The sequence below is a fragment of the Cervus canadensis genome, chromosome 3 (assembly GCF_019320065.1).
Source record: "Cervus canadensis isolate Bull #8, Minnesota chromosome 3, ASM1932006v1, whole genome shotgun sequence".
NCBI classification, from domain to species: Eukaryota; Metazoa; Chordata; class Mammalia; order Artiodactyla; family Cervidae; genus Cervus; species Cervus canadensis.
Window position 1 is genome coordinate 93667505 of NC_057388.1, and position 19917 is coordinate 93687421.

Here is a 19917-nt window from a genome sequence, read left to right on the forward strand (position 1 = left end):
ACTAGGTAGCTGTCTACTGACTTAACCGAGCTTAACCCCAAATTGGAATTTCCAGCTGGTCATGTGAGCACAGAAAGCAATTTTTAAACTCTGGCTAGGAGCCCCTATGATTACAAAAATAAGAGCTCCATTCTGCTCTTATTTTGAAAGGAGATGTTCCAGCTGCTCTAGCATGGGCCTAAACACCCTGGTGAGGACGCTAAAAAGACACGGTTTTGTGTCCAGGGACCCCCAGTCATCCTGCAAAGCTGATTTCTGAAACGGCAAGGACAGAGGCATAGGTGCTTCCACGCAGTCACCGGGGTCTGGAATCTTGGACTAGTCCATCTTGAGGGTCCCTTCTGAGTAAGATTCTAGGTTGTGTTTATCTCGGTTTAAAACATGAGGAGTTTTGAAAGTGTCTTGGCCAGTCTCCTTTCTGGAATCGTTGTGTGTTGTCATCCAGACACTTACCTGGCTATTTAGGTCTGCTGGCTGGTTGACTCAGGTGTGGGTAAAGTGCCCAGTTTGGAGAAGAGCAACGTTGTTTACATTCTTTCTTTCTGAAAAGTCACAAGCCACCGGCAAGAAATGAAAGTGAAATCAGGGGACAGTGTCATCAGTCAGCAGAAATGTGCCAAAGTTCAGAGAGCTGTTTACTTAGGCACGACATGCCTGCCAGCCAGTCATAAGCCCGGGGCTGCATTGATCTGCCGGCCCCTCTCCACCGGCCTGGATTCTGGAGCCTGGACACTAGGAAGTCAGCGAGAGAGAAGAACCCACCGAACCTGATTTCCTGCTCTTCCTCTTGAAAAGCGCTTTGTGCGTTCTGCATCTTCTTTTCGGTAAGTACCTGCCTTGTGTGCCCAACAGCTCGCCCAGATGCCTGCTGCTCTGAAGACAAGTGGGCTTTCCTCTCAGACCCTGCATTCTAGCCACAGAACCAGGGAAACAACCGGTAGTCAGGGTCTGGGGACCACCGCCCACCCCCATGGATGACCCACCTCCAAGAGCTCAGCTCTCCCCTCCTCCTTCCCCCTACTCCCTTCAGCATCAGCCTGTGGGCCTCTGGCCTCTAAGGCGGTGCAGGTAATGCCAATATGACTGGTTAGAAATGCCGAGGAGAGCAATGGGCAGTGGGATTTTGTACCGCGTCTACACAAATAATAGTCTATGGCGCATGAAGTGGAAAAGGCGGCCAAACAAAAGCAGATCACAGGCTTGCAGTAGCTAAACAGGAATACCATGAGTCCTCCTGAAAATACGCACTGTGGACTAAGACTGTCAGAAAGACCTCTCTGCTCTCAACTCAGAAAGAAGACAGTAGGATCTAAGAGATTTTTAGACCTGGTGTTATTAGATTACATTGCTTTTCACAACTTGATGGAAATTCACAGTGGGATTTTAGTTCTGTTGGTGCAGATGTTTCCCCTAAAATTTCCAGTTAGCTTCTTCACCTGTAAAATCAAACGCTCCTTGGGAAAAGATAAACACGCATGTACTTGGGATTGTCTTTCCTTCCTCCCTCGTGACAACTGAAGTGCATTTTTCAGTATCTTCTTCCTAAACCTCACCTCTCCCAAACTCCCAAATCCGTGCCTATGACAGTCTCCTTTTGATTTTGCATATTCCCCTTTCTCAACACTCTTTCCGGCCAACCCACCTGCTTTATCTAATCACTAACACTGTTTTCTAAATTTCACTTTTACATAAATAGAACACATGACTCTGGAAATATTTTTAATGCGAAAAGAAAAGAACTCTTGCCCATAATGCCTAGAGATACCAGAACTAACATCAACATTTTAGAACATTTCCTTAGTATCTTTCTTGTGGTCACACTGTATAGTGTGATTTTAGACCTGGTCTTTCTAAAGGCTACATAGAGTTTTATTATCTTGATATGTCATAATTTGATTCTAATGTTGCTTCTCATTTTTGGCTAAAGTAATACTATGATAAACATTCCTGTATATAAATCACTGACGGCATTTCTGATTGCTGCCTGACTCATAAGGGGAATTAATTGCCCAAAGGGGTATGATGATTTTTAGTGTTTTTAGTGCTTTTTGCTCTACTGCCTCCCAGAAAGTTTGTAAGAATTTTCACATCCACCATTATTCTATGAAGATGCCAGTTTTATTGCACTCTTGGTATCAAGTGTTTTTATCTGCAGTTTTGATAGGGAAACTCAGACTATTTGGCATATCTTTGATTATTTACTTGAGGTGTAGACTTTTTTTTCATGTTAGTTAATGTGACAGAGTGATTTACAATAAGAAACAGATATTCCATCTCTGTCCCCATAAAACCCTTGGCATTTCCTAAGTGATAACAGAGATAAATGTGTTTTGTTTTTTTTTTTTAATTCATTACAAACCCTTTTCAACCACCTCTGAGTTTATGTTAATGACTCGACTTTTGGAAAGTCCCTAAGGAGAGGGGCTGGTTGCCAGGGAAAACCACCACATACTTAAAGGGTTGGAACCTTCAGCCCCAACCTCCAGGGAGGTGAGAGGGATGGAGATAGAGTATGTCATCAATGGGCCAACGATTTCATCGATCACACCTGAGTAAAGAAACCTTCATAAAAAATCCCTAAAGGACAGGGTTCAAGGGTTTCTGGGCTGATGGATGCATGGAGGCGCCGGGAGGGTGACAGGCCCAGACAGGGCATGGCAGCTCCGAGACCCCTCCCCGCATCCTCTGCCCCAAGCGTCTTTAGGGTGGCTGCTCCTGGGCTGTGAACCAGTACTCTGATAACGTAGACTGCTGGCCGGAGTTCTGTGAGCCGCTCTAGTAAATTAATCAGACCCGAGGAGGGGGATATGGGGACCTCCAAGCTGTCGCTGGTTGGTCAGAAGCACAGGTGACCACACAGCTTGTGACCGGGGACTGCGCCCTCAGCCTGTGGGAGGTGCCACCTCCAGGTAGACGGAGTCAGACGGAACTACAGGACACCCAGGGGTCGCAGAGAATTCCCTGGTGGGGGAAAAGCCCTCGCACGTACCTCCACCCTGGTGGAGGGTACAAATAAGCAAAAAAGAGGTTTTTACAGTTAACTACTTTGCATTCCTTCTCAGGTGAAATATCTCTTCATGTGCCTCATCCATTTTCATGGGGATTAAATGTTTTTTAACTTTCTGGCATAAACATTTTTTTATATTAGGTATAGTAACCATTCCATATTGGTTGCAAATATTTTTCCATGCTCACTGACTTTTAATTTTGTGTTTCCGTTGTATAGAAGTGTATATTTTCCTGGTTAAATCTGTACCATTTTTCCTTTGTAGTTTCAATTTGCTTTTAAGCTCAGAGCATTCTTTTTTCATTCATAAGTCAAATATTTACTTTTTTCTAGATCTTTTTTGTCTGCTTGTTCCTTATATCTCACTACTGGGTCCATGTGAAATTTATTTTGATATGTGGAGTGAGATAAGGCCCTAAAATAGTTTTAACTAATTGCTTCAGCATTAGTTAAAGGAAAGCCCTTCCTTCCACTGAATTCTAACGCCACTCTTAATGGTGTATTAACAGTGTATTCATAGGCGTGGCTTTTCTGAGATAGTCTGCTCTCTGAGCCATCCAGCCAGTGCCTCCCCACCCTCCTCTGTTGGCTCCACTTTCCCCTTAGTCACCTCTACCTGGGAGCCGGGCTCTGCAGTGACCCCAGTGATCAGTCTGCCTTTGGAATCTTCCAGTGAATTGCATCTTCAAGCAAAGTAATATATAACAAGTATCTTTGGAGGTTTAATCCTCAAAGGCACACATAGTAGGTTCTATAGAAACTAAGACACTTTATTCTGCACCCCTGGACTCACACCTTAGTTTTCTCAGCCCTGTCAAAAGGACAAACCTGAAACAATTTAGTAGCTACCTGACTCATTCCTTCACTCACGGAAAAACAAGCCACAGATCAAGGGAGCATGGCACCTCACGAGCAGGGCAGCACCCTTCCTAGGGATCTGGGGCAAGAGCGAGTCCCACAGAGCACTGGAAGAAGTCATATGACTTGTAAGGACACCCTGGCCTCGAAGCCAGCAGGCCCTGCTTCCTAGGGAAGGTGAACTGGCTGAGGCTGCTGGAGGGCTGTGAGTGGTGTATGTTAGGCTTCCTAGACAGGTGTTTCTCGCGCAGGCTGACTTGGGTTTAGGTTTGTGACCGGGGCCAGGTCACTGGAGCCACATTTTATGAGCCTCAATACACAAATGAACTTCATCAGCCAAAACCTGTGGGCTTTGGGAGGAGATCCCCAGATCTTCTGTGAGGACACAGACCTACTACCCACTCGGCAGCAGGAGGGAGGTGGAGGTCTGACAGCAGAGACCTTGGCAGAGCAGAGAACACACAGGAGCCGCAACGTCAGCCCCTTCCCGAGCAGCCCGCCCGCAGCATCCCGCCCACCGGCAAGCACCAGGCCTCAGTGAGCGGCCCTCCACCAGCGACCAGGGAAGATCCGCTCTCTGGGCGGAGGAGGGGGGGCCCCAGCGCATGGACGGCTCAGTTTGTCTGAGACTGGCTGTGAGTTATCTTGCTTGAGTTATGAAGCCATTTTATGTGCGCTACAAGCTCCGGGTGAGAGACGCATCCTCCCGTGTGGGCGTGGAGGGCGAGTCCTAGAAGACTTAGCTCCCTCCGGCTAACTCAGAAAATACCTTTTGCAAAACGGAAGGACTAAGACTTAGTGACGGTCTATCAATCTTCACCTCCTCCTCCTCCTCTTTCCTTCTGACTGCTGGGGGCAAACTGCGATCACTAGCTTTAGAGCAGGGCTCCTGGGCAGGACTGCCAGAGCCAAGGCCCAGCACTGCCCCCACCCCAACTCAGGAGCTCTCCACACCCCCGGCCCTGCCGCCTGGGGCAGGTGCCTCAGGTTTGGGGAGCAGGGCCTTGAGGTGAAGCAGCAGCTCCTGGTGAGGACACAATCCACACCTCTCCCCCTGGCCTCCGAGGCCTCAGGGACCCGGGTACGCTCACCCATCCAGCCTTGTCTTGTCCCGGTGGTCAGGGGGCTGCCACCCCGTCCCCAGTCTGTTCCTCTCCCAACGCGGTATCTCTAACCACTGCCCCCTCCTTCTGGAAGACTCTTGCCCTGGATCTTTCACACCCCTCAGGCCTCAGATCAAATGCCCACTTCGCACACAGGCCCTCCCCTGACCCTCCACTGGAGGCTCATCACTTCCTGCTGCCAGGTTCTCTCTTTCACGTCATCCTATTTATCTGCTTCCCAAATCGCTTCAAAACTTATAATTATCTTTGTGAAAATACGTGCTTGGTGTTTGGTGCCCCAGCCAGAGTGCAAGCTCAAGGAAGGCAGGCCCCTGCTCCGCCCTGCGTGCCGCTGACTGCCCAGGGCCTGTGACTCAGGGGACCGTCCCGGTGTGTGACCCCGGGGGTCACAGGATGAAACCCTGGCCCGGTCAGTACCAGGGGGACAGTGACTCCGGGCGAGTGCAGGAGACAGAGAGGACAGGAGCAGCGCAACCAAGAGGGACAGCTGAAGGGACTTCCCTGGCGCCCCAGTGGTTAAGACTCCGGCTTCCGATGCAGGCGGCATGGATTTGATCCCTGGTCAGGAAACTAAGGAGTCCCACAGGCCACGGGGTGTGGCCGAAAAGTTTTAAAAAAAGAGTGACAGGCAAAGGCAGTCACTGGTTTCTGGTACTGTTACCTGTCTTCAAACTCTGCTTTAGATCCTGTGAATCTTTTTTTTTTTTTTTAAGATTTTTTTTTTTCCTGATGTGACCATTTTTAGTCTTTATTGAATCTGTTACAATATTGTTTCTATTTTATATTTTGGTCCCTGTGGGATCTTAGGGCCCCAACCAGGGATTGAACCTGCACCCCCTGCATTGGAAGGCGAAGTCTTAACCACTGGACCACCAAGAAAGTTCCTGGGTCCTGTGAATCTTAGCAACCCCCCCCACCCCGCCCCTGGAAACTAACTGCACTGTTAAGTCTTCCCAATAAAAACCAAACGAGAATGGGTCCCAAGGTGCAGGTACTTCCTCATTTTTAAGGATTTTTTCCCCCCTACTGAAATTTTTTTTTTTGACCTTTGCTCCCAGCTGGATAGTCTGCTTTCCAGCAGGGCTAATGAGCAACAAAACAACTGGACCAACAGCGAGTTAATATTAACGGAGCCGCTGAGACAGTCTATCCGGGTGGCTCGCTGGAGGCGGAGGGGCAGCGGGCGCTCCACTCTGCAGTCTCATGGTGCAGTCATGTTTCTGCTGGCCGAGCTGCTTTATTTACATGGAAAAATTAAGTGCATCCAGACGTCACGGCGTTCCATAAAAAGCCACTGTTGGCCCGGCTGTCCACGCAGCCTCTGAAACCCGGGTGCAGCTGCCGTCTTAACACACTCGGGCAACACTTCCGTGGCCTCGTTTTCAGAATTAAGAGCCTGGGCTCACATTCCTGCTGCAGGAAACAGACTCGGTTCCCCTTCTTCTTCCCTTTTTGTTTGCTTCCGTAGGGAGCCACGCCCAAACCACCAACACACCGTCCCCAGCTATGCGCAGCCAGACACATTCCCTTCCCGGGCCGGGGGCCTCCTCTGGCAAGCCGGCTCTCTCCTCCGCCAGGCTCCTTCTCTGACTTTCCTCTGCTGGCGTTTTCCGCCCTGGGCTTCGCTCCCTCTCTGTTCCCGCTGCAGCCCCACCCTCCGCCTCTCCTGGCTCTTCTCTCCTCTCCCCTTCCTCCCCGAACACCGCCCTGTGGGCAGCACCATGGCAGGCACCAGTCCACTTGTACGATCAAATTAGCTCCCTCCAGTCTCACAACAGCCCCCAGGAACAGGCCAGCGGGTGCTCTGAGGGCAGGGATGTTGGCGTGGGCAAGCCTGTGACATGCTCAAGGTCACATGCTGTGAGTGACAGGACAGGGCCTGAACCCGGCTGGTCTGGCACTAAGGTCTAAGCGCTTGATCGCCACGTCCCTAACCCCATCCAGGAGCCAGCAGCACCAGACACCAGTGAGGCTGGGTCCTCCAGGGACACTGGTCATGAACGCCAGCCCTAGCGTCTCCCCCAGAACTCACTTCTCTGAGCCTCAACTTCCTCTCCACGATGATAATAATTTAAGTGATACTTACTAGGTCATGTTCCCCAGGCTGCATGTAAATCACCTCACTTAATTCCCACAACATCTACAAAACACGTTCTATTATTATACCCATTTTCCAGATGAGAAACCTAGGCAGAGAGATGTTCACGTATCTAGTCAATGGCAGAGCGGGGATCGGAACCCTGGACACACAGCTTTAATGCTGATGCTCAGCGGCACTGCTCCACAGCATCCCCACCGTGCTGGATGAAAATGCCGGGGTGTCTGCCCATTATAGATGTGAGCGCGGGAGGGGAGGACGCGTGCGGGGGCCCGGCCTGGGGAGGCAGAGCTCAGGCTCTTAGAGTGATTTCAGTCCTGCCCAACAGGGTGCACCAGCCTCGCCTGGGGAAGCTACTGAGCCTCACAAAGCCTCCATTTTCCTCTCTGGGACATGGATGTGATAACAGTAAATGTGTTCCCACAGTGAACTTAACACTGGCCTGACACAGAGTAAACACTCAAAAAGATTCTGAGTTTAGTACTTAATCATTAAGTCCTCAGTCGAGCTAGATTCCTTCTCAGACACCTTCCAGTGATCACAAAGACTTCTTGAAGCAAGTTCTACCCTCTATTGTCCCCTACAGCTTTCTTAAGTCATTAATGAGAAGAAAAAGCCCGGGAGATGAATTTGTAGCCCATAATAACGTAAAGACCCACTCATTTTTCTTTCGAGCTTCTGTTCCTCAAAACTTGCAAGCTCTACAGCGTCTGATGGCTGCCAAATGATAACACCCAGGTTTCACCAGGCAGTTCTCAGGGCCGTGGCAACGACTGGTCCGCAGCCTCAGCCGTCAATCACACGGGAGTCCATCCTTGCAGGTGGCCTCACTGTCCAATCCCTGAAACTACAAGCTCACACACATGTCTGAGAAAGAGGGGATACGCTTGAGGAAATTGACGTTTAGGAAATGGGATAAAGAAAAAAATAAACAGAGAAGGACCTGAAGGAAGAGAGCCAGGACAGAGAAGTAGGTCAAAAAAATTAGAGGGAGGCATTTACGAAGCTCTGTGGGCCACGGCTGATGTTCACGCTGCATTCAGAGGTTGCCTGGTGGATATTCACAGACGTGCCAGGGAGTGTTGGGGGTATAACAGTTAAAGACATATTTTGATAGAGACAGATGGCCAGAGACTTTTGTCTAATTTGCACAACATAAAATTCCTTACCCTCATGAGGTTTACATTCTATTGAGGGCTGTAGGTTGAAGACAAAGTATTTAGGATGTTAGATGGTGGGAAATGCTACCGAGGGAGAGCAGGAGAGGGGCACAGAGAGCCGGGTGCTGTGGAGGAGCCTCACGGTGTCAAGGGGCCAGCCAGGGACGGCGTCACTGAGAAAAGGATCTCTGAGCAGAGACCCAAGGGAGGCGGCAGACACGTGATAATGGAAGAACAGTCCAGGCAGGGGGATGCCAGCACAGAGGCCTGAGCTCGTCTGAAGGTTTCGGAGGATGCCCACGGAAGCCAGCGTGGCAGGAGCTGAGGGAGGGGGTGGAGAGCAGGAATAAGGGCAGAAGGCGCCCGGGGGCGACAGGGGCACTCACAGCCCCGGGAGCCCTGCTCCCGAGGAAGCAGGAGGGAGGCCACATGACTGCAAACGTTGTCCCGGCAAAGTGGACGCCCGCGGCACCCAGTCTCCCCGGTAACGAGCTCCACACGACACACCTGCCAGGCACAGCGCACGGTGCTCTTCCCCGGCCCAGGAATCCAGGCGCTCCAGTCTCGTCCCCACCCTCCGGGAGGGAGCGGGGACTAAAGGGCACCCTTGTAGACACTTGCCTGCCTCCCCCATGGGCACCTAGAAGGGCTTATTAAACACTTCATGGATGAAGGAGAATTTCCCGCCGGTGGCCTCTGATGTGAGGGGCAGTGCAGGGGCCCCTAGGACGCATCTCTTGGGACAGACATACAGGTGGTGAACCCGGGCAAATGGCGAGAAACTAAATAAGGTCCAACTGTACATATAAAGTCTTGTCACTGAGTATCATTAGACCTTCAGGCAGGAAGAATGAACTGAAAAAACAGAATGACATGAGTGACTACAGGGGTGGGAGGGTAGTATTTTTGCTAAGTCAGCGTAGAGAGGGAGTTGTGTGGGCATCTCACATGTTGGGACAGATGGAAACAGAATATGTGACACCACGATTAGAGCAGTGACAAATTGTTTTTAGTGCCTAAGTCACTCTTTGCCACCCCACAGACTGTAGCCCGCCAGGCTACTCGGTCCATGGAATTTTCCAGGCAAGAATACTGAAGTGGGTTGCCATTTCCTCCTCCGGGGGATCTTCCCGAGCCAGGGATCAAATCCCCGTCTCCTGCATTGGAAGGCGGGTTCTTTACCACTGAGCCACCAGGGAAGCCCCAGTGACAAATCAGAAGTTATAAATAAGTGCATGATCAGTATTTGTATACAAGGCACATAATGATTAAGCTGGCAGATATTCCAGCATATAAGAAAGAAGTGCCTGGGAGCTGGAGATTGTAGCTACAGACCTCCTCTGTAACAGAAGGTCGACGGGAAGTTTGGAAAAGTCCATTCTGATTCTGCAGCTAGAGAGAGCACGCGCTGGGCCTCCGGCCATCTGAAGTAAACAAACCAGTGTCGGTGGCAAGAGCCGGCCCCCTGCGCGGTCAGCCCTTCTCAAGTGTTGCTTACAGTCAGGGGAGAGGCCAGGGGTGTACCCGCGCTGGGAAAGCTCCCCGGGCACCGTTTTCTGCTGCCAGGAGCCCTGTACTCAGGGCGTGGGCAGCCAGAGGGCCTGGCAGGGCGACAACCCGCCGGGGCTCTAATCCTCCCTGACACGGCCTCAGGGAGGTCTCGCTCTTTCAACACGAAAGTGGCAAGAACATAATTTAAAGACCGGGACCCTATGTCTGTGCCTCTTCCAACCATCATCCTATTGATGTGAAAACTTCAGAGGTGCTTAAACTGGAAAAAAAAACACGAAGTGCCTCAGATGAATAGTCTGAGAGTATTTTCCTTCTGGTGACAAACGTGAAGCCACACACTTACGGAGTCCAGATTTGTGTCTTGGTTCGGGGGCGCCACTGCCACAAAAGGGTTATGCTTTATGACGACCGTTATGACAGCAAAACGCTAGCAGCCTTTATTTATAAACAGCTCACGTACACTGACAAAAACCAAAACTAAAAACTATGGGAAAAAAAAGGAACTGACAGCATTCCACCCGCTCTGATTTAAAAAAAAAAAAAAAAGAGTCAACAAACACTAGAGAAACGTTAAACCTTAGTCAACAACAGCAATGCTGTATCATTTTTCATCATCAAAGATGGAAAGATGGGAAAATTCAGTAAGATGTATGAGACAAGCACTCTCAAACTTCTGGGGGAGGAATACACTGATTCACACACACAGCCACCACGGCGTTATTTACAGTACTGCAAAACAGTGTTGTAAAACAGGACATATAAACCGTGCACCAAAACAATGTCATAAAACAGAATATATCAACCATACATGATAGTACAGCTAACCCAGCCCTTAAAAACATTGTTTAGGAAACATTTCTAGTGACAAAGGGAAATATTCACGCGACAGGGATGTTTACAAAGCAGGATACACACACACATATTTGTGCAACCCCAGCTACATAAAACAGTATAGAAGGAAATGTGTTGCTGGGTGGTTATTTCTACAACCTTGACGTTATGAATGATTTTTAGTCTTGTCTCCATACTTTCACATTTTTCTGATTTTCTACAACCAACATGCATTACTTTATTAAAAACAGGAAAGACTTCACTTAAAAATAGCAACAGTGACTCAGCAGTCTGCCTTCTGCCCGCTGAGGGAAGCACAGGCTTATCATTAAAGGGAATTAAAGAGCTCACTGGGCTGAGAACAGGATTACAAGGATTGTTAAAGGCCAAAACCAAACAAAAAACCGGGGTAGGCTCTTAGGAAGGCAGAGGAGGGTGCCCTAGGGTTTTCCAACCAAATAACCATATCCTTTCACTGGGACATGTTTAGAAAAAAGAGGCTAAGCCGAGCCCCCAGGCTCTCTGTCCACACCCCTGGAAGCGCGGAGCAGACCCCAGCACAGCCCCTCACCTCACGAAGCTCTGCGTCTTGTTAGAGGTCCGACAGATCAGTACGTGCGGCACCTAAAGGACGCTATGTGCCATTTTCACTCATTCAAAAAAACAAAAGTTCCTACTGTGTATCAGGCACCATTCTGGGGATAAAATAGACAGACTGTTCCCCAGAAAGATTACAGCAGGGGGGAACACATAACCTGGCCTTCAGCTACATCAGAGTGTGGGCTGAAGTAGCCTGAGAAAGTTGGTGAAAAATCAGCAGAACCCAGAGAGGCAGAAAACAGTGAGTTGGTGATGGACAGGGAGGCCTGGCGTGCTGCAGTCCATGGGGTCACAAAGAGTCGGACATGACTGAGCGACTGGACTGGACTGAACTGAGGGGCAGCAGCTGAGGGGGTGGGCGGTCGGGAAGGGGGACGGTGGGCAGGAGCAAAGCGAGGGAGGGAAGACCGAAGGCAGCAGGGCCGGTCTGGAGAACCCAGGTTCAAGTTCTCAGCTGCCCCAGGCGGTGGAGCTGGGACTGAACTCTATCTGCACGAAGGGCCGAGAGGAAGGAAACCAGGACTGCCACCCGCACGTCTGCTCACGGGCCTCTCAGCTCCAGTTTTATTTTGTTTCATTCTCTATTGAAAACCTCCAAAAGGTCAGTCCAGAGAGGACAGGAAGTGAAAAACAAAGGCTCTGGGTGCCTGGGGAGCTGCTGTGTGAGGCGGCTGTACAATCTCTTCTGAGAAGCCCCAGGAATCTTTTTGCATTAAGCTTGATGATAACCTTTTTTTCAAAAAGCCCAAGTGGAACAGGCTTGAAATAGGAGAAGTAAGACGGAGCATTTATACACAGGCAACCCAACTCCCAGCCTACTGGTTCCTGGACCACTGAGGCAAGTGGAATCTTATTTCCCACTACACAGTGGTATAAATCTGGATTCCAGCCCTGGAAGTCCATCCGACACCCCGAAATTCCTACATCCATCAAAAACTTAGATACAGGCTTTTACAAACATCTGTTAATATGCAAAATTGTGCAAACTATGTTCTTGTTGGCAATTTTTCCCATGCCATGGGTTGGACTGGTTAAAAACTTCTCACCCTACCAGTCTAATAACATGGACTAAACACTTCATTTTAATATTTGATACATCTTTCTGTCTCTGCCAAAGGAGTTGCTGATAAATCCTTATTCTCATCAGCCGCCTACTGCAGACTGAACGTCTGTGTCCCTCCAAATTTGTGCACTGAAGCCTAACCCCCAGCATTTGGAAGTGGGGCCCTGGGAGGTGATTAGGGCTAGAGCAGGGATTCACACTATCCCCTCTTGAATAGGATCAGTGCCTTAAAAAAAGAAGCCCCTAAGAGCTCCCTTGTCCCTTCCACCCCACAAGGACACAGCAAAAGGTGGACAGTCTGGGAACCAGGAATCAGGCCCCTACTACACCCGGAATCAGCCAGTGCCTTGATTTGGGGTTTGCGACCCTCCAAAACCAGGAAAATAAATCTCTGCAGCCGACGAGCCACCCCGTCCACAGTAACCTGTGGCAGCAGCCTGTGCGGCGGACGCTACCCTCCCCGACAGCCTGTCCACATCCAGTCCCCTCTCACGGGCTTCCTCTGTCTTTCCACGTGCAGGACGAGTGTGGGGTGGTCAGGCAGACCCTCCAGCCAGCATGGGGAGAGGGGAGGGGCTGCGCCTCCCAAGGGGGCTTCCAGAAGCTGATCGCCAGGGTGGTCCCCAGGGGCCACCGCTGGCCACCACTCCCCACACTGCCCACCACAATGGGCAGCCGTGGCCGGGGCTGGGTTTGGTTTTGTCTTGAAGGAAGTAGGCCACAAGTTTCTGTGGAATTCCAGAACAGGAGCTTGAGAAGAAACTGGGAGGGAGGCAGGGCAAGCTGGACATTCACGGTGTGACCTCCCCTACAGGGACCCAGGAGGCGCCCTGCGAAGGGCATGAAGATGATTGTCCTGAAGTCAAAGCGGCGGAGCCAGCTGCTGTTCCTCAGCACAATGGCCCTCACGATCACGGTCATCTGCCTGCTCTTCTTTGCTCTCCTCTGGAAGGCCGGCAACCTTGTGGACCTGCCCAACCTCAGGGTCGGCTTCTACAACTTCTGTCTCTGGCATGAGGGCGCCGGCGCCCTGCAGTGCTACCAGTTCCCGGAGCTGGAGGCCCTGGGCGTGCCTCGGGTGGGCCTGGCCCTGGCCAGGCTCGGCGTGTACGGCGCCCTGGTCCTCACCCTTTTCGTCCCCCTGCCTCTCCTCCTGGCCTGGTGCAACAACAACGAGGGGGAGTGGCAGCTGGCCGTGGGCTTCCTGGCCACATCCTCCGCGCTGCTGGCCAGCGGCCTGGGCCTCTTCCTCACCTACACCTGGAAGTGGCTCCAGCTCTCCCTTCTGGGACCTGGGTCTCTAGCTCTGGGCGCTGCCCAGGCCTTGCTCATCCTCTTGCTTGTGGCCACAGCTGTGTTCCCTCAGAGGGCAGAGGACAGGAGCTGGGGAGCTGCTAGTTCCGTCTAAAGGCTTATGTGATCGCAAGGGTTCGCTTTGACCTGTGCTCAGAGAAGGCTGCCAGAGAATGCACGGGCCGGTGTGTCTTCCCGGCCACCCTGTTTCACAGCCAGTCCTGAGCTCCAGCTGGAGCAGGCTGGACCCACCACGGAGGGGTTGGGTGCCCAACGTCAAGGAGGACAAGACGCAGTGAGGGCAGCTAGCGCCCCTTCGGCTTCTTAGGATAGGGTGGTCTGTCCTTTGGGACTTCTAAGAACACCCGAGAACCACGTAGCTCATTGTCGCAAGAATTCCTGCTTTAGTTAAGTGACCTGAGCAAGCCATTCTGACTTGATCCTCAGAACAATGGGGAGATAAGGCTTCCTGTCACTGGGGCCAGATTTCCAGGACAAGCTGCCAAATGCCAGACGGGAACACGGTGATGGTTTATGAAGGAACGCCTCGGTGTTCCCAGGAACCCAGCCTAGCAAGCTCCCCATCTCCATTTGAGACAATGCTCCCAAAGGCCGAGGAGTGATCTGAGGGATTCACAGAACAAAAATGCACAGAGAACAGTCTGGCGGTTTTGAACATTCCCCTGAAAAGGCTCCTGGGCCTGAAGACAGAACAAGGGTCTAACCACTACGTATGAACAGACCCCTCCCAGCATGCGACCTGGCCGTTCAGGAGCCCAATAGGCCAGATCCCTGGTCAGGAGAGGAAGCTGAACGGGACTGAACCGGCCCACGTGAATGTAGACGCCGCATCCCCTCCCCTCTCACCCGGCACCGAAAGGACACAAGCACCGCTCACGCGCGGGGGCGCTTTGAGTATCCTTCAGCATCTGTTACACTGACAATCTGTACATCAGGTGACCGGCTCACCCCTGTGCAGAGCCACACTCAATAGAGGCAGAAACACGGGCTCCAGTGTGATGTCTTGCCGTCACTGTCTCTTTGGGGCTCCTATCCCACTCTTACTTTCTAACTGCCTAGGGATCAAGGCCGAGGCCGAGAAAGGTGGCGGCCCAGGGGAGGAGGGCTGGCTGGTGGGTGGGGAGGCCTCCCAATCTGTACATGGGACCACAGGCAGGCTCTCAGCGGGCAGCCCAGCCCTGGGGGAAGGTGTCTAGTTCAGGGTTGGACCCACAAGGGCTCAGTGACTGACTGACACGTGACGGAAGAGATTTTAAAAATAGGCTTCTTCCTTGGGTGGCCAAACCGTAGGAATTTCAGTGTACTTAGTAGCCAAACTTGTTTTTCCTTGAAAATTATTAAGTTGACTCTCCAGTTCCAGTAAGTTTGACCCCCATGATCTCATTTCCCTGGAACCAGGTACCTGAGTAAGACAGTGTCGAGCTCCCAGGCCCCTGAGCAGGAGAGCAGAGAGCAGGAATTCTGGGAGGAGCTCATTTTGATTGCTCACCTCCCGCAGTGAACCCACCCAGCCCAGGGAGGCTCGACGCTGGGGGCAGAAGCTGTCACAGTCTGACAGGCAGCGCCCAGGCTGAGAGGGGAAACCCAGCTTCCTTCAGCCACTCTGAGCAGAAAGTCCTGGAACTTTGTCCCTTAGCTGAAAAAGATCTCCCTGACGTATTTTAGCTCGTCCTGGTCTTCCTCGAGGCTTCTGCTGCAGGCCGCGTCAGAGCCCGCGGGCCCTGGGGCAGGCCTGTCAGCCCCACAGTCCTCTTCCTCACTGTCCTCGCTTCGGCTCCAGGAGGGACTTGGGGATGGTGGCGCTGGGCTGGCCGGGGAGCGCTCTGGCTTATCAGCGCCTGCCAGAGGTGGCGGCTCCAACGGCTTTTCCTGTTTTCGGTCCTCCTAAGCAGAAGAAACGGCAGGCAAAACAGATGGGTTTTACTTCCCTAACGTGCACGGACACAGAACGTACCCAGTAGCATCTGTAAAGCCAGCGCTGGGGGGCCGGGCCCCCCACCCCTCACCCGACTCCACCCCTCCCCACCCTCCTTCTCAGGCGCTGCAGAAATCGGGACCAGCAGGGCGAGCCGGGCAGGGGCCTGAGGAACAGCGGCGCAGGGAAGACAGGTGGACCCAACGGACGTGGAAGGGCAGGCTGGCAGAATGAAAGGAGCACAGGATGCGAACCCTGAGTGTGGGCCTCACTCACTGGGACTCGCAATAGTATCGACCGGCAGCTTATTGCAAGCATTAAAGGAGACAGGAATACATAAAAGGCCCCGAGCAACTCTCAGGGACTACACCACTCGAAGGTGGGACAACCATTAGCCGCTTCTGGAAGCCAGGCCTTTAGGGGCGAGGTGCTAAGGGCGGCGCTCAGAAGTCACCTTGCCCGATGGAGACCCTCAGAGAACAAGCAGTCCACGACTCATGTCCCCTCCACCCGCCACCAGCAGAGAGTCACCCAGACAGCGAGGGCCACCCTCCCTCACACGGCCACGGCCTCCCAGGTCTCCAGCCCCAAGGGCCCGGCGGGTGCACCCCTCCCCTGGAGCGGGCTGCAGGTGAGCGGGCTCCCAGCTGCCAACAGGCAGGGCGCCTCTTTTATCAGCACGAACCAGGGCCTGATCTGGTTTCTGCCTGTCAGGAGTCTCTGGTCATCAGAAAAAACACAGCTGGGCTTCCCTAGTGGGTGAGTGGTGAGAAGTCCGCCTGCCAATGCAGGAGACATGGGTTCAATCCCTGGTCCGGAAGACCCCACAAGCCTCGGGGCAACTCAGCCCATGTGCCACGACTACTGAAGCCTGTGTGACCCAGTGCCCACACGCTACAGTCACTGGGCCCAGGACCCACAACTACTGAACCTGTGCTCTGCCAACTACAGAAGCCCATGCACCCTAGAGCCCATGCTCCACAACAGGAGAAACCACCGCAATGAGAAGCTTTCTCACTGCAACCAGAGAGGAGCCCCCAATCCCCGTGACCAGAGAAAAAGGCCGAGCACGGCCAAAATACATACGTAAACAAAATTAAAAAAATAGAAGACACAGTTGACTTTACCTCAATGAGGATCCCCAGGGCAACGTCGACGATTTCGGCTTCATTCATGCAGTACACGGTCCTCACGGCAGGAAATCTGAGAGAAAAGCATGAAGTTAGAGACAGGCACGAATCACCAGGAGGAAAGAATGAGACCCAGAGTGGCATCTCGGGGCCGGTCTGCCAGGGCTGAGAGCAGGAGCCTCTCCGGGCACTGCCGTGGCTTCTGCATCCTTGGAACCAGTGACTGGCACAGGGGCTTCTTGGGGCAACCGTGGGGGCTTCCCACCGTCCACCAACTCTGCTAAGAAATAGGGTGAGACGGCCGGCTCCTAAGAGAGACACAAACGTGCGCGCACAAGAAGGTCAAACAGACCAAGACATGTCTGGATGCCACCCCTCACCCCCATGCGTGCATACAATAAAGGAGGGCTTTCCCTGGTGGCTCAGTGGTAAAGAAACCCCTCACAGTGCAGGAGACCTGGGTTCAATCCCTGGGTCGGGAAGATTCCCCTGGAGGAAGGCATGGTAACCCACTCCAATATTCTCGCCTGGAGAATCCCCATGGACAGAGGGGCCTGGCGGGCTACAGTCCACGGGTTCGCAATGAGCCGGACACAACTGAGCGACTAATACAGCACAGCAAAGATCAGAAAGCAAGGCTGGTCAATGAAGAAAACTTAGAAGGGGAAGAGTCAGAAAGGGACAGTGAGCACCTGAGACTACGGCCCAGAGAGGACAGGGGTACCCCCTCCCTGGCAGCTTCGAGACCCCCATCAATATCACCATTTAACCAACCTCCCCCCCACCCCCCACAGCCTCTGATTTCCGGCCGGCCCAGCAACCTGCGGCTCGTCTGCCTGTCCCTGAAAATGTATCTGCAGGAAAATGGGATCACCTGGTCCACCTACCCCCTCATTGGATGGTCACAATTTCTGGGGCAAATGAAGATACTGGCAGTTTGGACAACTGGTGTCTGACAGCTTGGCTGATGTGTGTTTAACTCAAGAGCTGGAGCTGCTATCTGGGAGCTGACCCATACGGGCCTGAAGGTGGAGATTCACCAACAGAGGCAGAAGCCAGTGCCAGCCTGCCAGGGCACAGCCACCTGCAGCCTGCTCACCCCTAAGAGTGGATGAGACGTCTGTGGACTGAAACACCCCCCTCACTGTTCTGCCAACACTGGATGACTGGGCCCCAGCAACAGTGAGGGTTTCAATCGCTCCCTGTCCTAATCCCCCGGGAGGACAGAAGCTGCCCCACCTGGCTGCAGCCGCTGGCACCGTGGCTGGTCTCTTGGGGGTCTTCACCTGCGCCGCCCTCTTTTCAGACACCTGGGCTGTCATCCATGTGGGCAGCACCCTCTTTTTATTCTCAGACTTTAAGGCTTCCATCTCTTTAGTCTCTCATGAAGAAGAACCAGGGTCCAAGCTTAGTGACTTCAGGACAGCAAATCCCACTCTCTCATCACACACCAGGAACTGTAGGTCCGTTTGTCGTCAACAGGAGTCCAGCTTTAATTCCTACAAAGAACAAAGTCCAGTGAATTCTAATATATAAGAATATTCCCAGGCATCAGCCACAGTGACTGGTTAGGGCAGGCCAGAGGTGAGCAGGGCCAAGGAGACTCAGATGGGTCATTCACAGGGCATGAAGAGGCAGGTGTGGAGTGGGCAGGCAATGGGGGTCACGGCGAAGCAGTCCTCCACTCAGGGCCCAGGGCCCCCACCAGCAGCGGGGCCCCAGGCTCCCAGGAGCCTCTGCACTGAGCCCCTCAACACAGGAGGAAGGAAGGCGCCCCTCCTCCTCTCCAGGGGAGATGCTCACTGTCCCCAGGGTGTCCAGACTACCCTACCCTTAAAACATCTCTCAGTGCTCTCTCCCTCCCCTCCTCCCATCACAGCTTTCTCCTTCCCTCTATCTGGGAGTGGTTATAAGAAACCCCAAGGCCATTTTGATTCACAGTGAGGGGTCACTGGCCAACACCCACTCCCTTAAATCCAAAGATACTTCTGACCAGTCAGATTTCAGCCAGCAGTGGGGGTCGGGGGTGGGGGTCAGAGATCACTGTGCCTGGATGTGCAGAAGCCAGAAGCCAGGGCTTTGGGGGTCAGGGGCCGGTTCTCATCTAACCCACCCCCACTGGATTCCCGCCCTGCCCCTCCTCCTGAAACTCAACCCCGACTCTGACTCAAAGGGTGCAGATCTCTACCCTCCACTGAGCAGTTAACCCTGAAAACAGCTCAGCGCGCGCGTTCTGTGAAAATTCAAGAGGTGGTAATAGTCACTCCCACATCTAAGGCTGTTGTTTAGTCGCTCATTGTGGTCCGACTCTTCGAGACCCCATGGACTACAGCAGCCAGGCTTCCCTGTCCATTACCAACTCTCGGAGTTTGCTCAAACTCATGTCATTGAGTTACTGATGCCATCCAACCATCTCATCCTCTGTGGCCCCTTCTCCCGCCCTCAATCTTCGCCACATCTAATGAGCACCGCTAACCGCCCCGCACAAGCACAGCTGCGGTGCTCGGTGCATATACTGATTTGACCATGAGATGGATATTCTGAAGCCCATTTTACAGACGAAGAACTGACATTTAGCAATTCGCACAAAGTCACAAAAAAAGTTTGAAACGGCCGGTCAGGACTCGCACCTGGGCCCTCCAGGCCCTGGCCCTGGGCCCCGCCGGCCGGAGGACGGGTGAGGGCCTGGGGCGGCCCTGCGGGCGCAGCGACCCGCCGGGCGCCCCTAGTTCTCGGCCTTCCCGCTCTCGGGGACCCCGCGCCGCTCCGGGCGCGACGAGAGCGGGGCCAGCCCGCTAGAGGAGGGCGAGGGGGGACGCGCGACACAGCCGCCCACGTTCCCGGTACTCCTCAGGCCGGGCTTCCTACCTCTGGGCCCGCGCCCCCTCCCTGGCTTCCGGGGAGGGCCCGGGAGGCGGATCCGGACGGCGGTCCGGAGCGGGGAGCCCAGCCGGCCGAGCCACGGCCCCACGCGCACCGCGGCCCGCCCCGCGCTCCCCTACGTTCCCGCACTTCCGGCTCCGGCCGCCCGCCGCCGTGGCGGACCCGGCACGCCCCCTGCCGGCGGGCCGCGTGGTCTGCGCCCTCCGCGGTGGGGCAGGACTTGCCCGCTGCGGCGGAGGGGGGACACTCAGGCCTCCGCTGACCCGGGTCCTGACCAAGTCTCTCCTTGGCCAAATTCAGGTGGGATCTGAACTCTTCTCAACGAGGCCCTGCCTTTTGGACTTACGCGTGCGTCTCCACATTGTCCATTTTTACCGAGAATACTGCTAATACTGGATTAGCCGGAGTCCGCCCACCCTCCA

General features: G+C 53.3%; 2 protein-coding genes across 3 annotated transcripts; one reads left to right on the forward strand and one right to left on the reverse strand.

Annotated features, from left to right (window-relative positions):
* The first annotated feature begins 153 nt into the window (after positions 1-153).
* On the forward strand, positions 154-14554 carry TMEM140 (transmembrane protein 140). The gene is made up of 2 exons (XM_043463777.1): positions 154-824; positions 13068-14554. The coding sequence occupies exon 2, from the start codon at positions 13095-13097 to the stop codon at positions 13659-13661; it is 567 nt and encodes a 188-aa protein (XP_043319712.1). The 5' UTR covers positions 154-824; positions 13068-13094; the 3' UTR covers positions 13662-14554.
* A 330-nt stretch (positions 14555-14884) lies between these two features.
* CYREN (cell cycle regulator of NHEJ) lies at positions 14885-19737 on the reverse strand. Of its 2 annotated transcripts, none has more exons than XM_043463778.1 (4): positions 19481-19737; positions 17852-18111; positions 16610-16685; positions 14885-15451 (listed from the first exon to the last, which is right to left on the reverse strand). In XM_043463778.1, the coding sequence occupies exons 2-4, from the start codon at positions 17980-17982 to the stop codon at positions 15200-15202; spliced, it is 459 nt and encodes a 152-aa protein (XP_043319713.1). In that variant the 5' UTR covers positions 17983-18111; positions 19481-19737; the 3' UTR covers positions 14885-15199. The 2 variants fall into 2 exon arrangements, with proteins under 2 accessions (XP_043319713.1, XP_043319714.1); XM_043463779.1 differs by lacking the exon at positions 19481-19737 and adding an exon at positions 19243-19474.
* Positions 19738-19917: the final 180 nt, after the last annotated feature.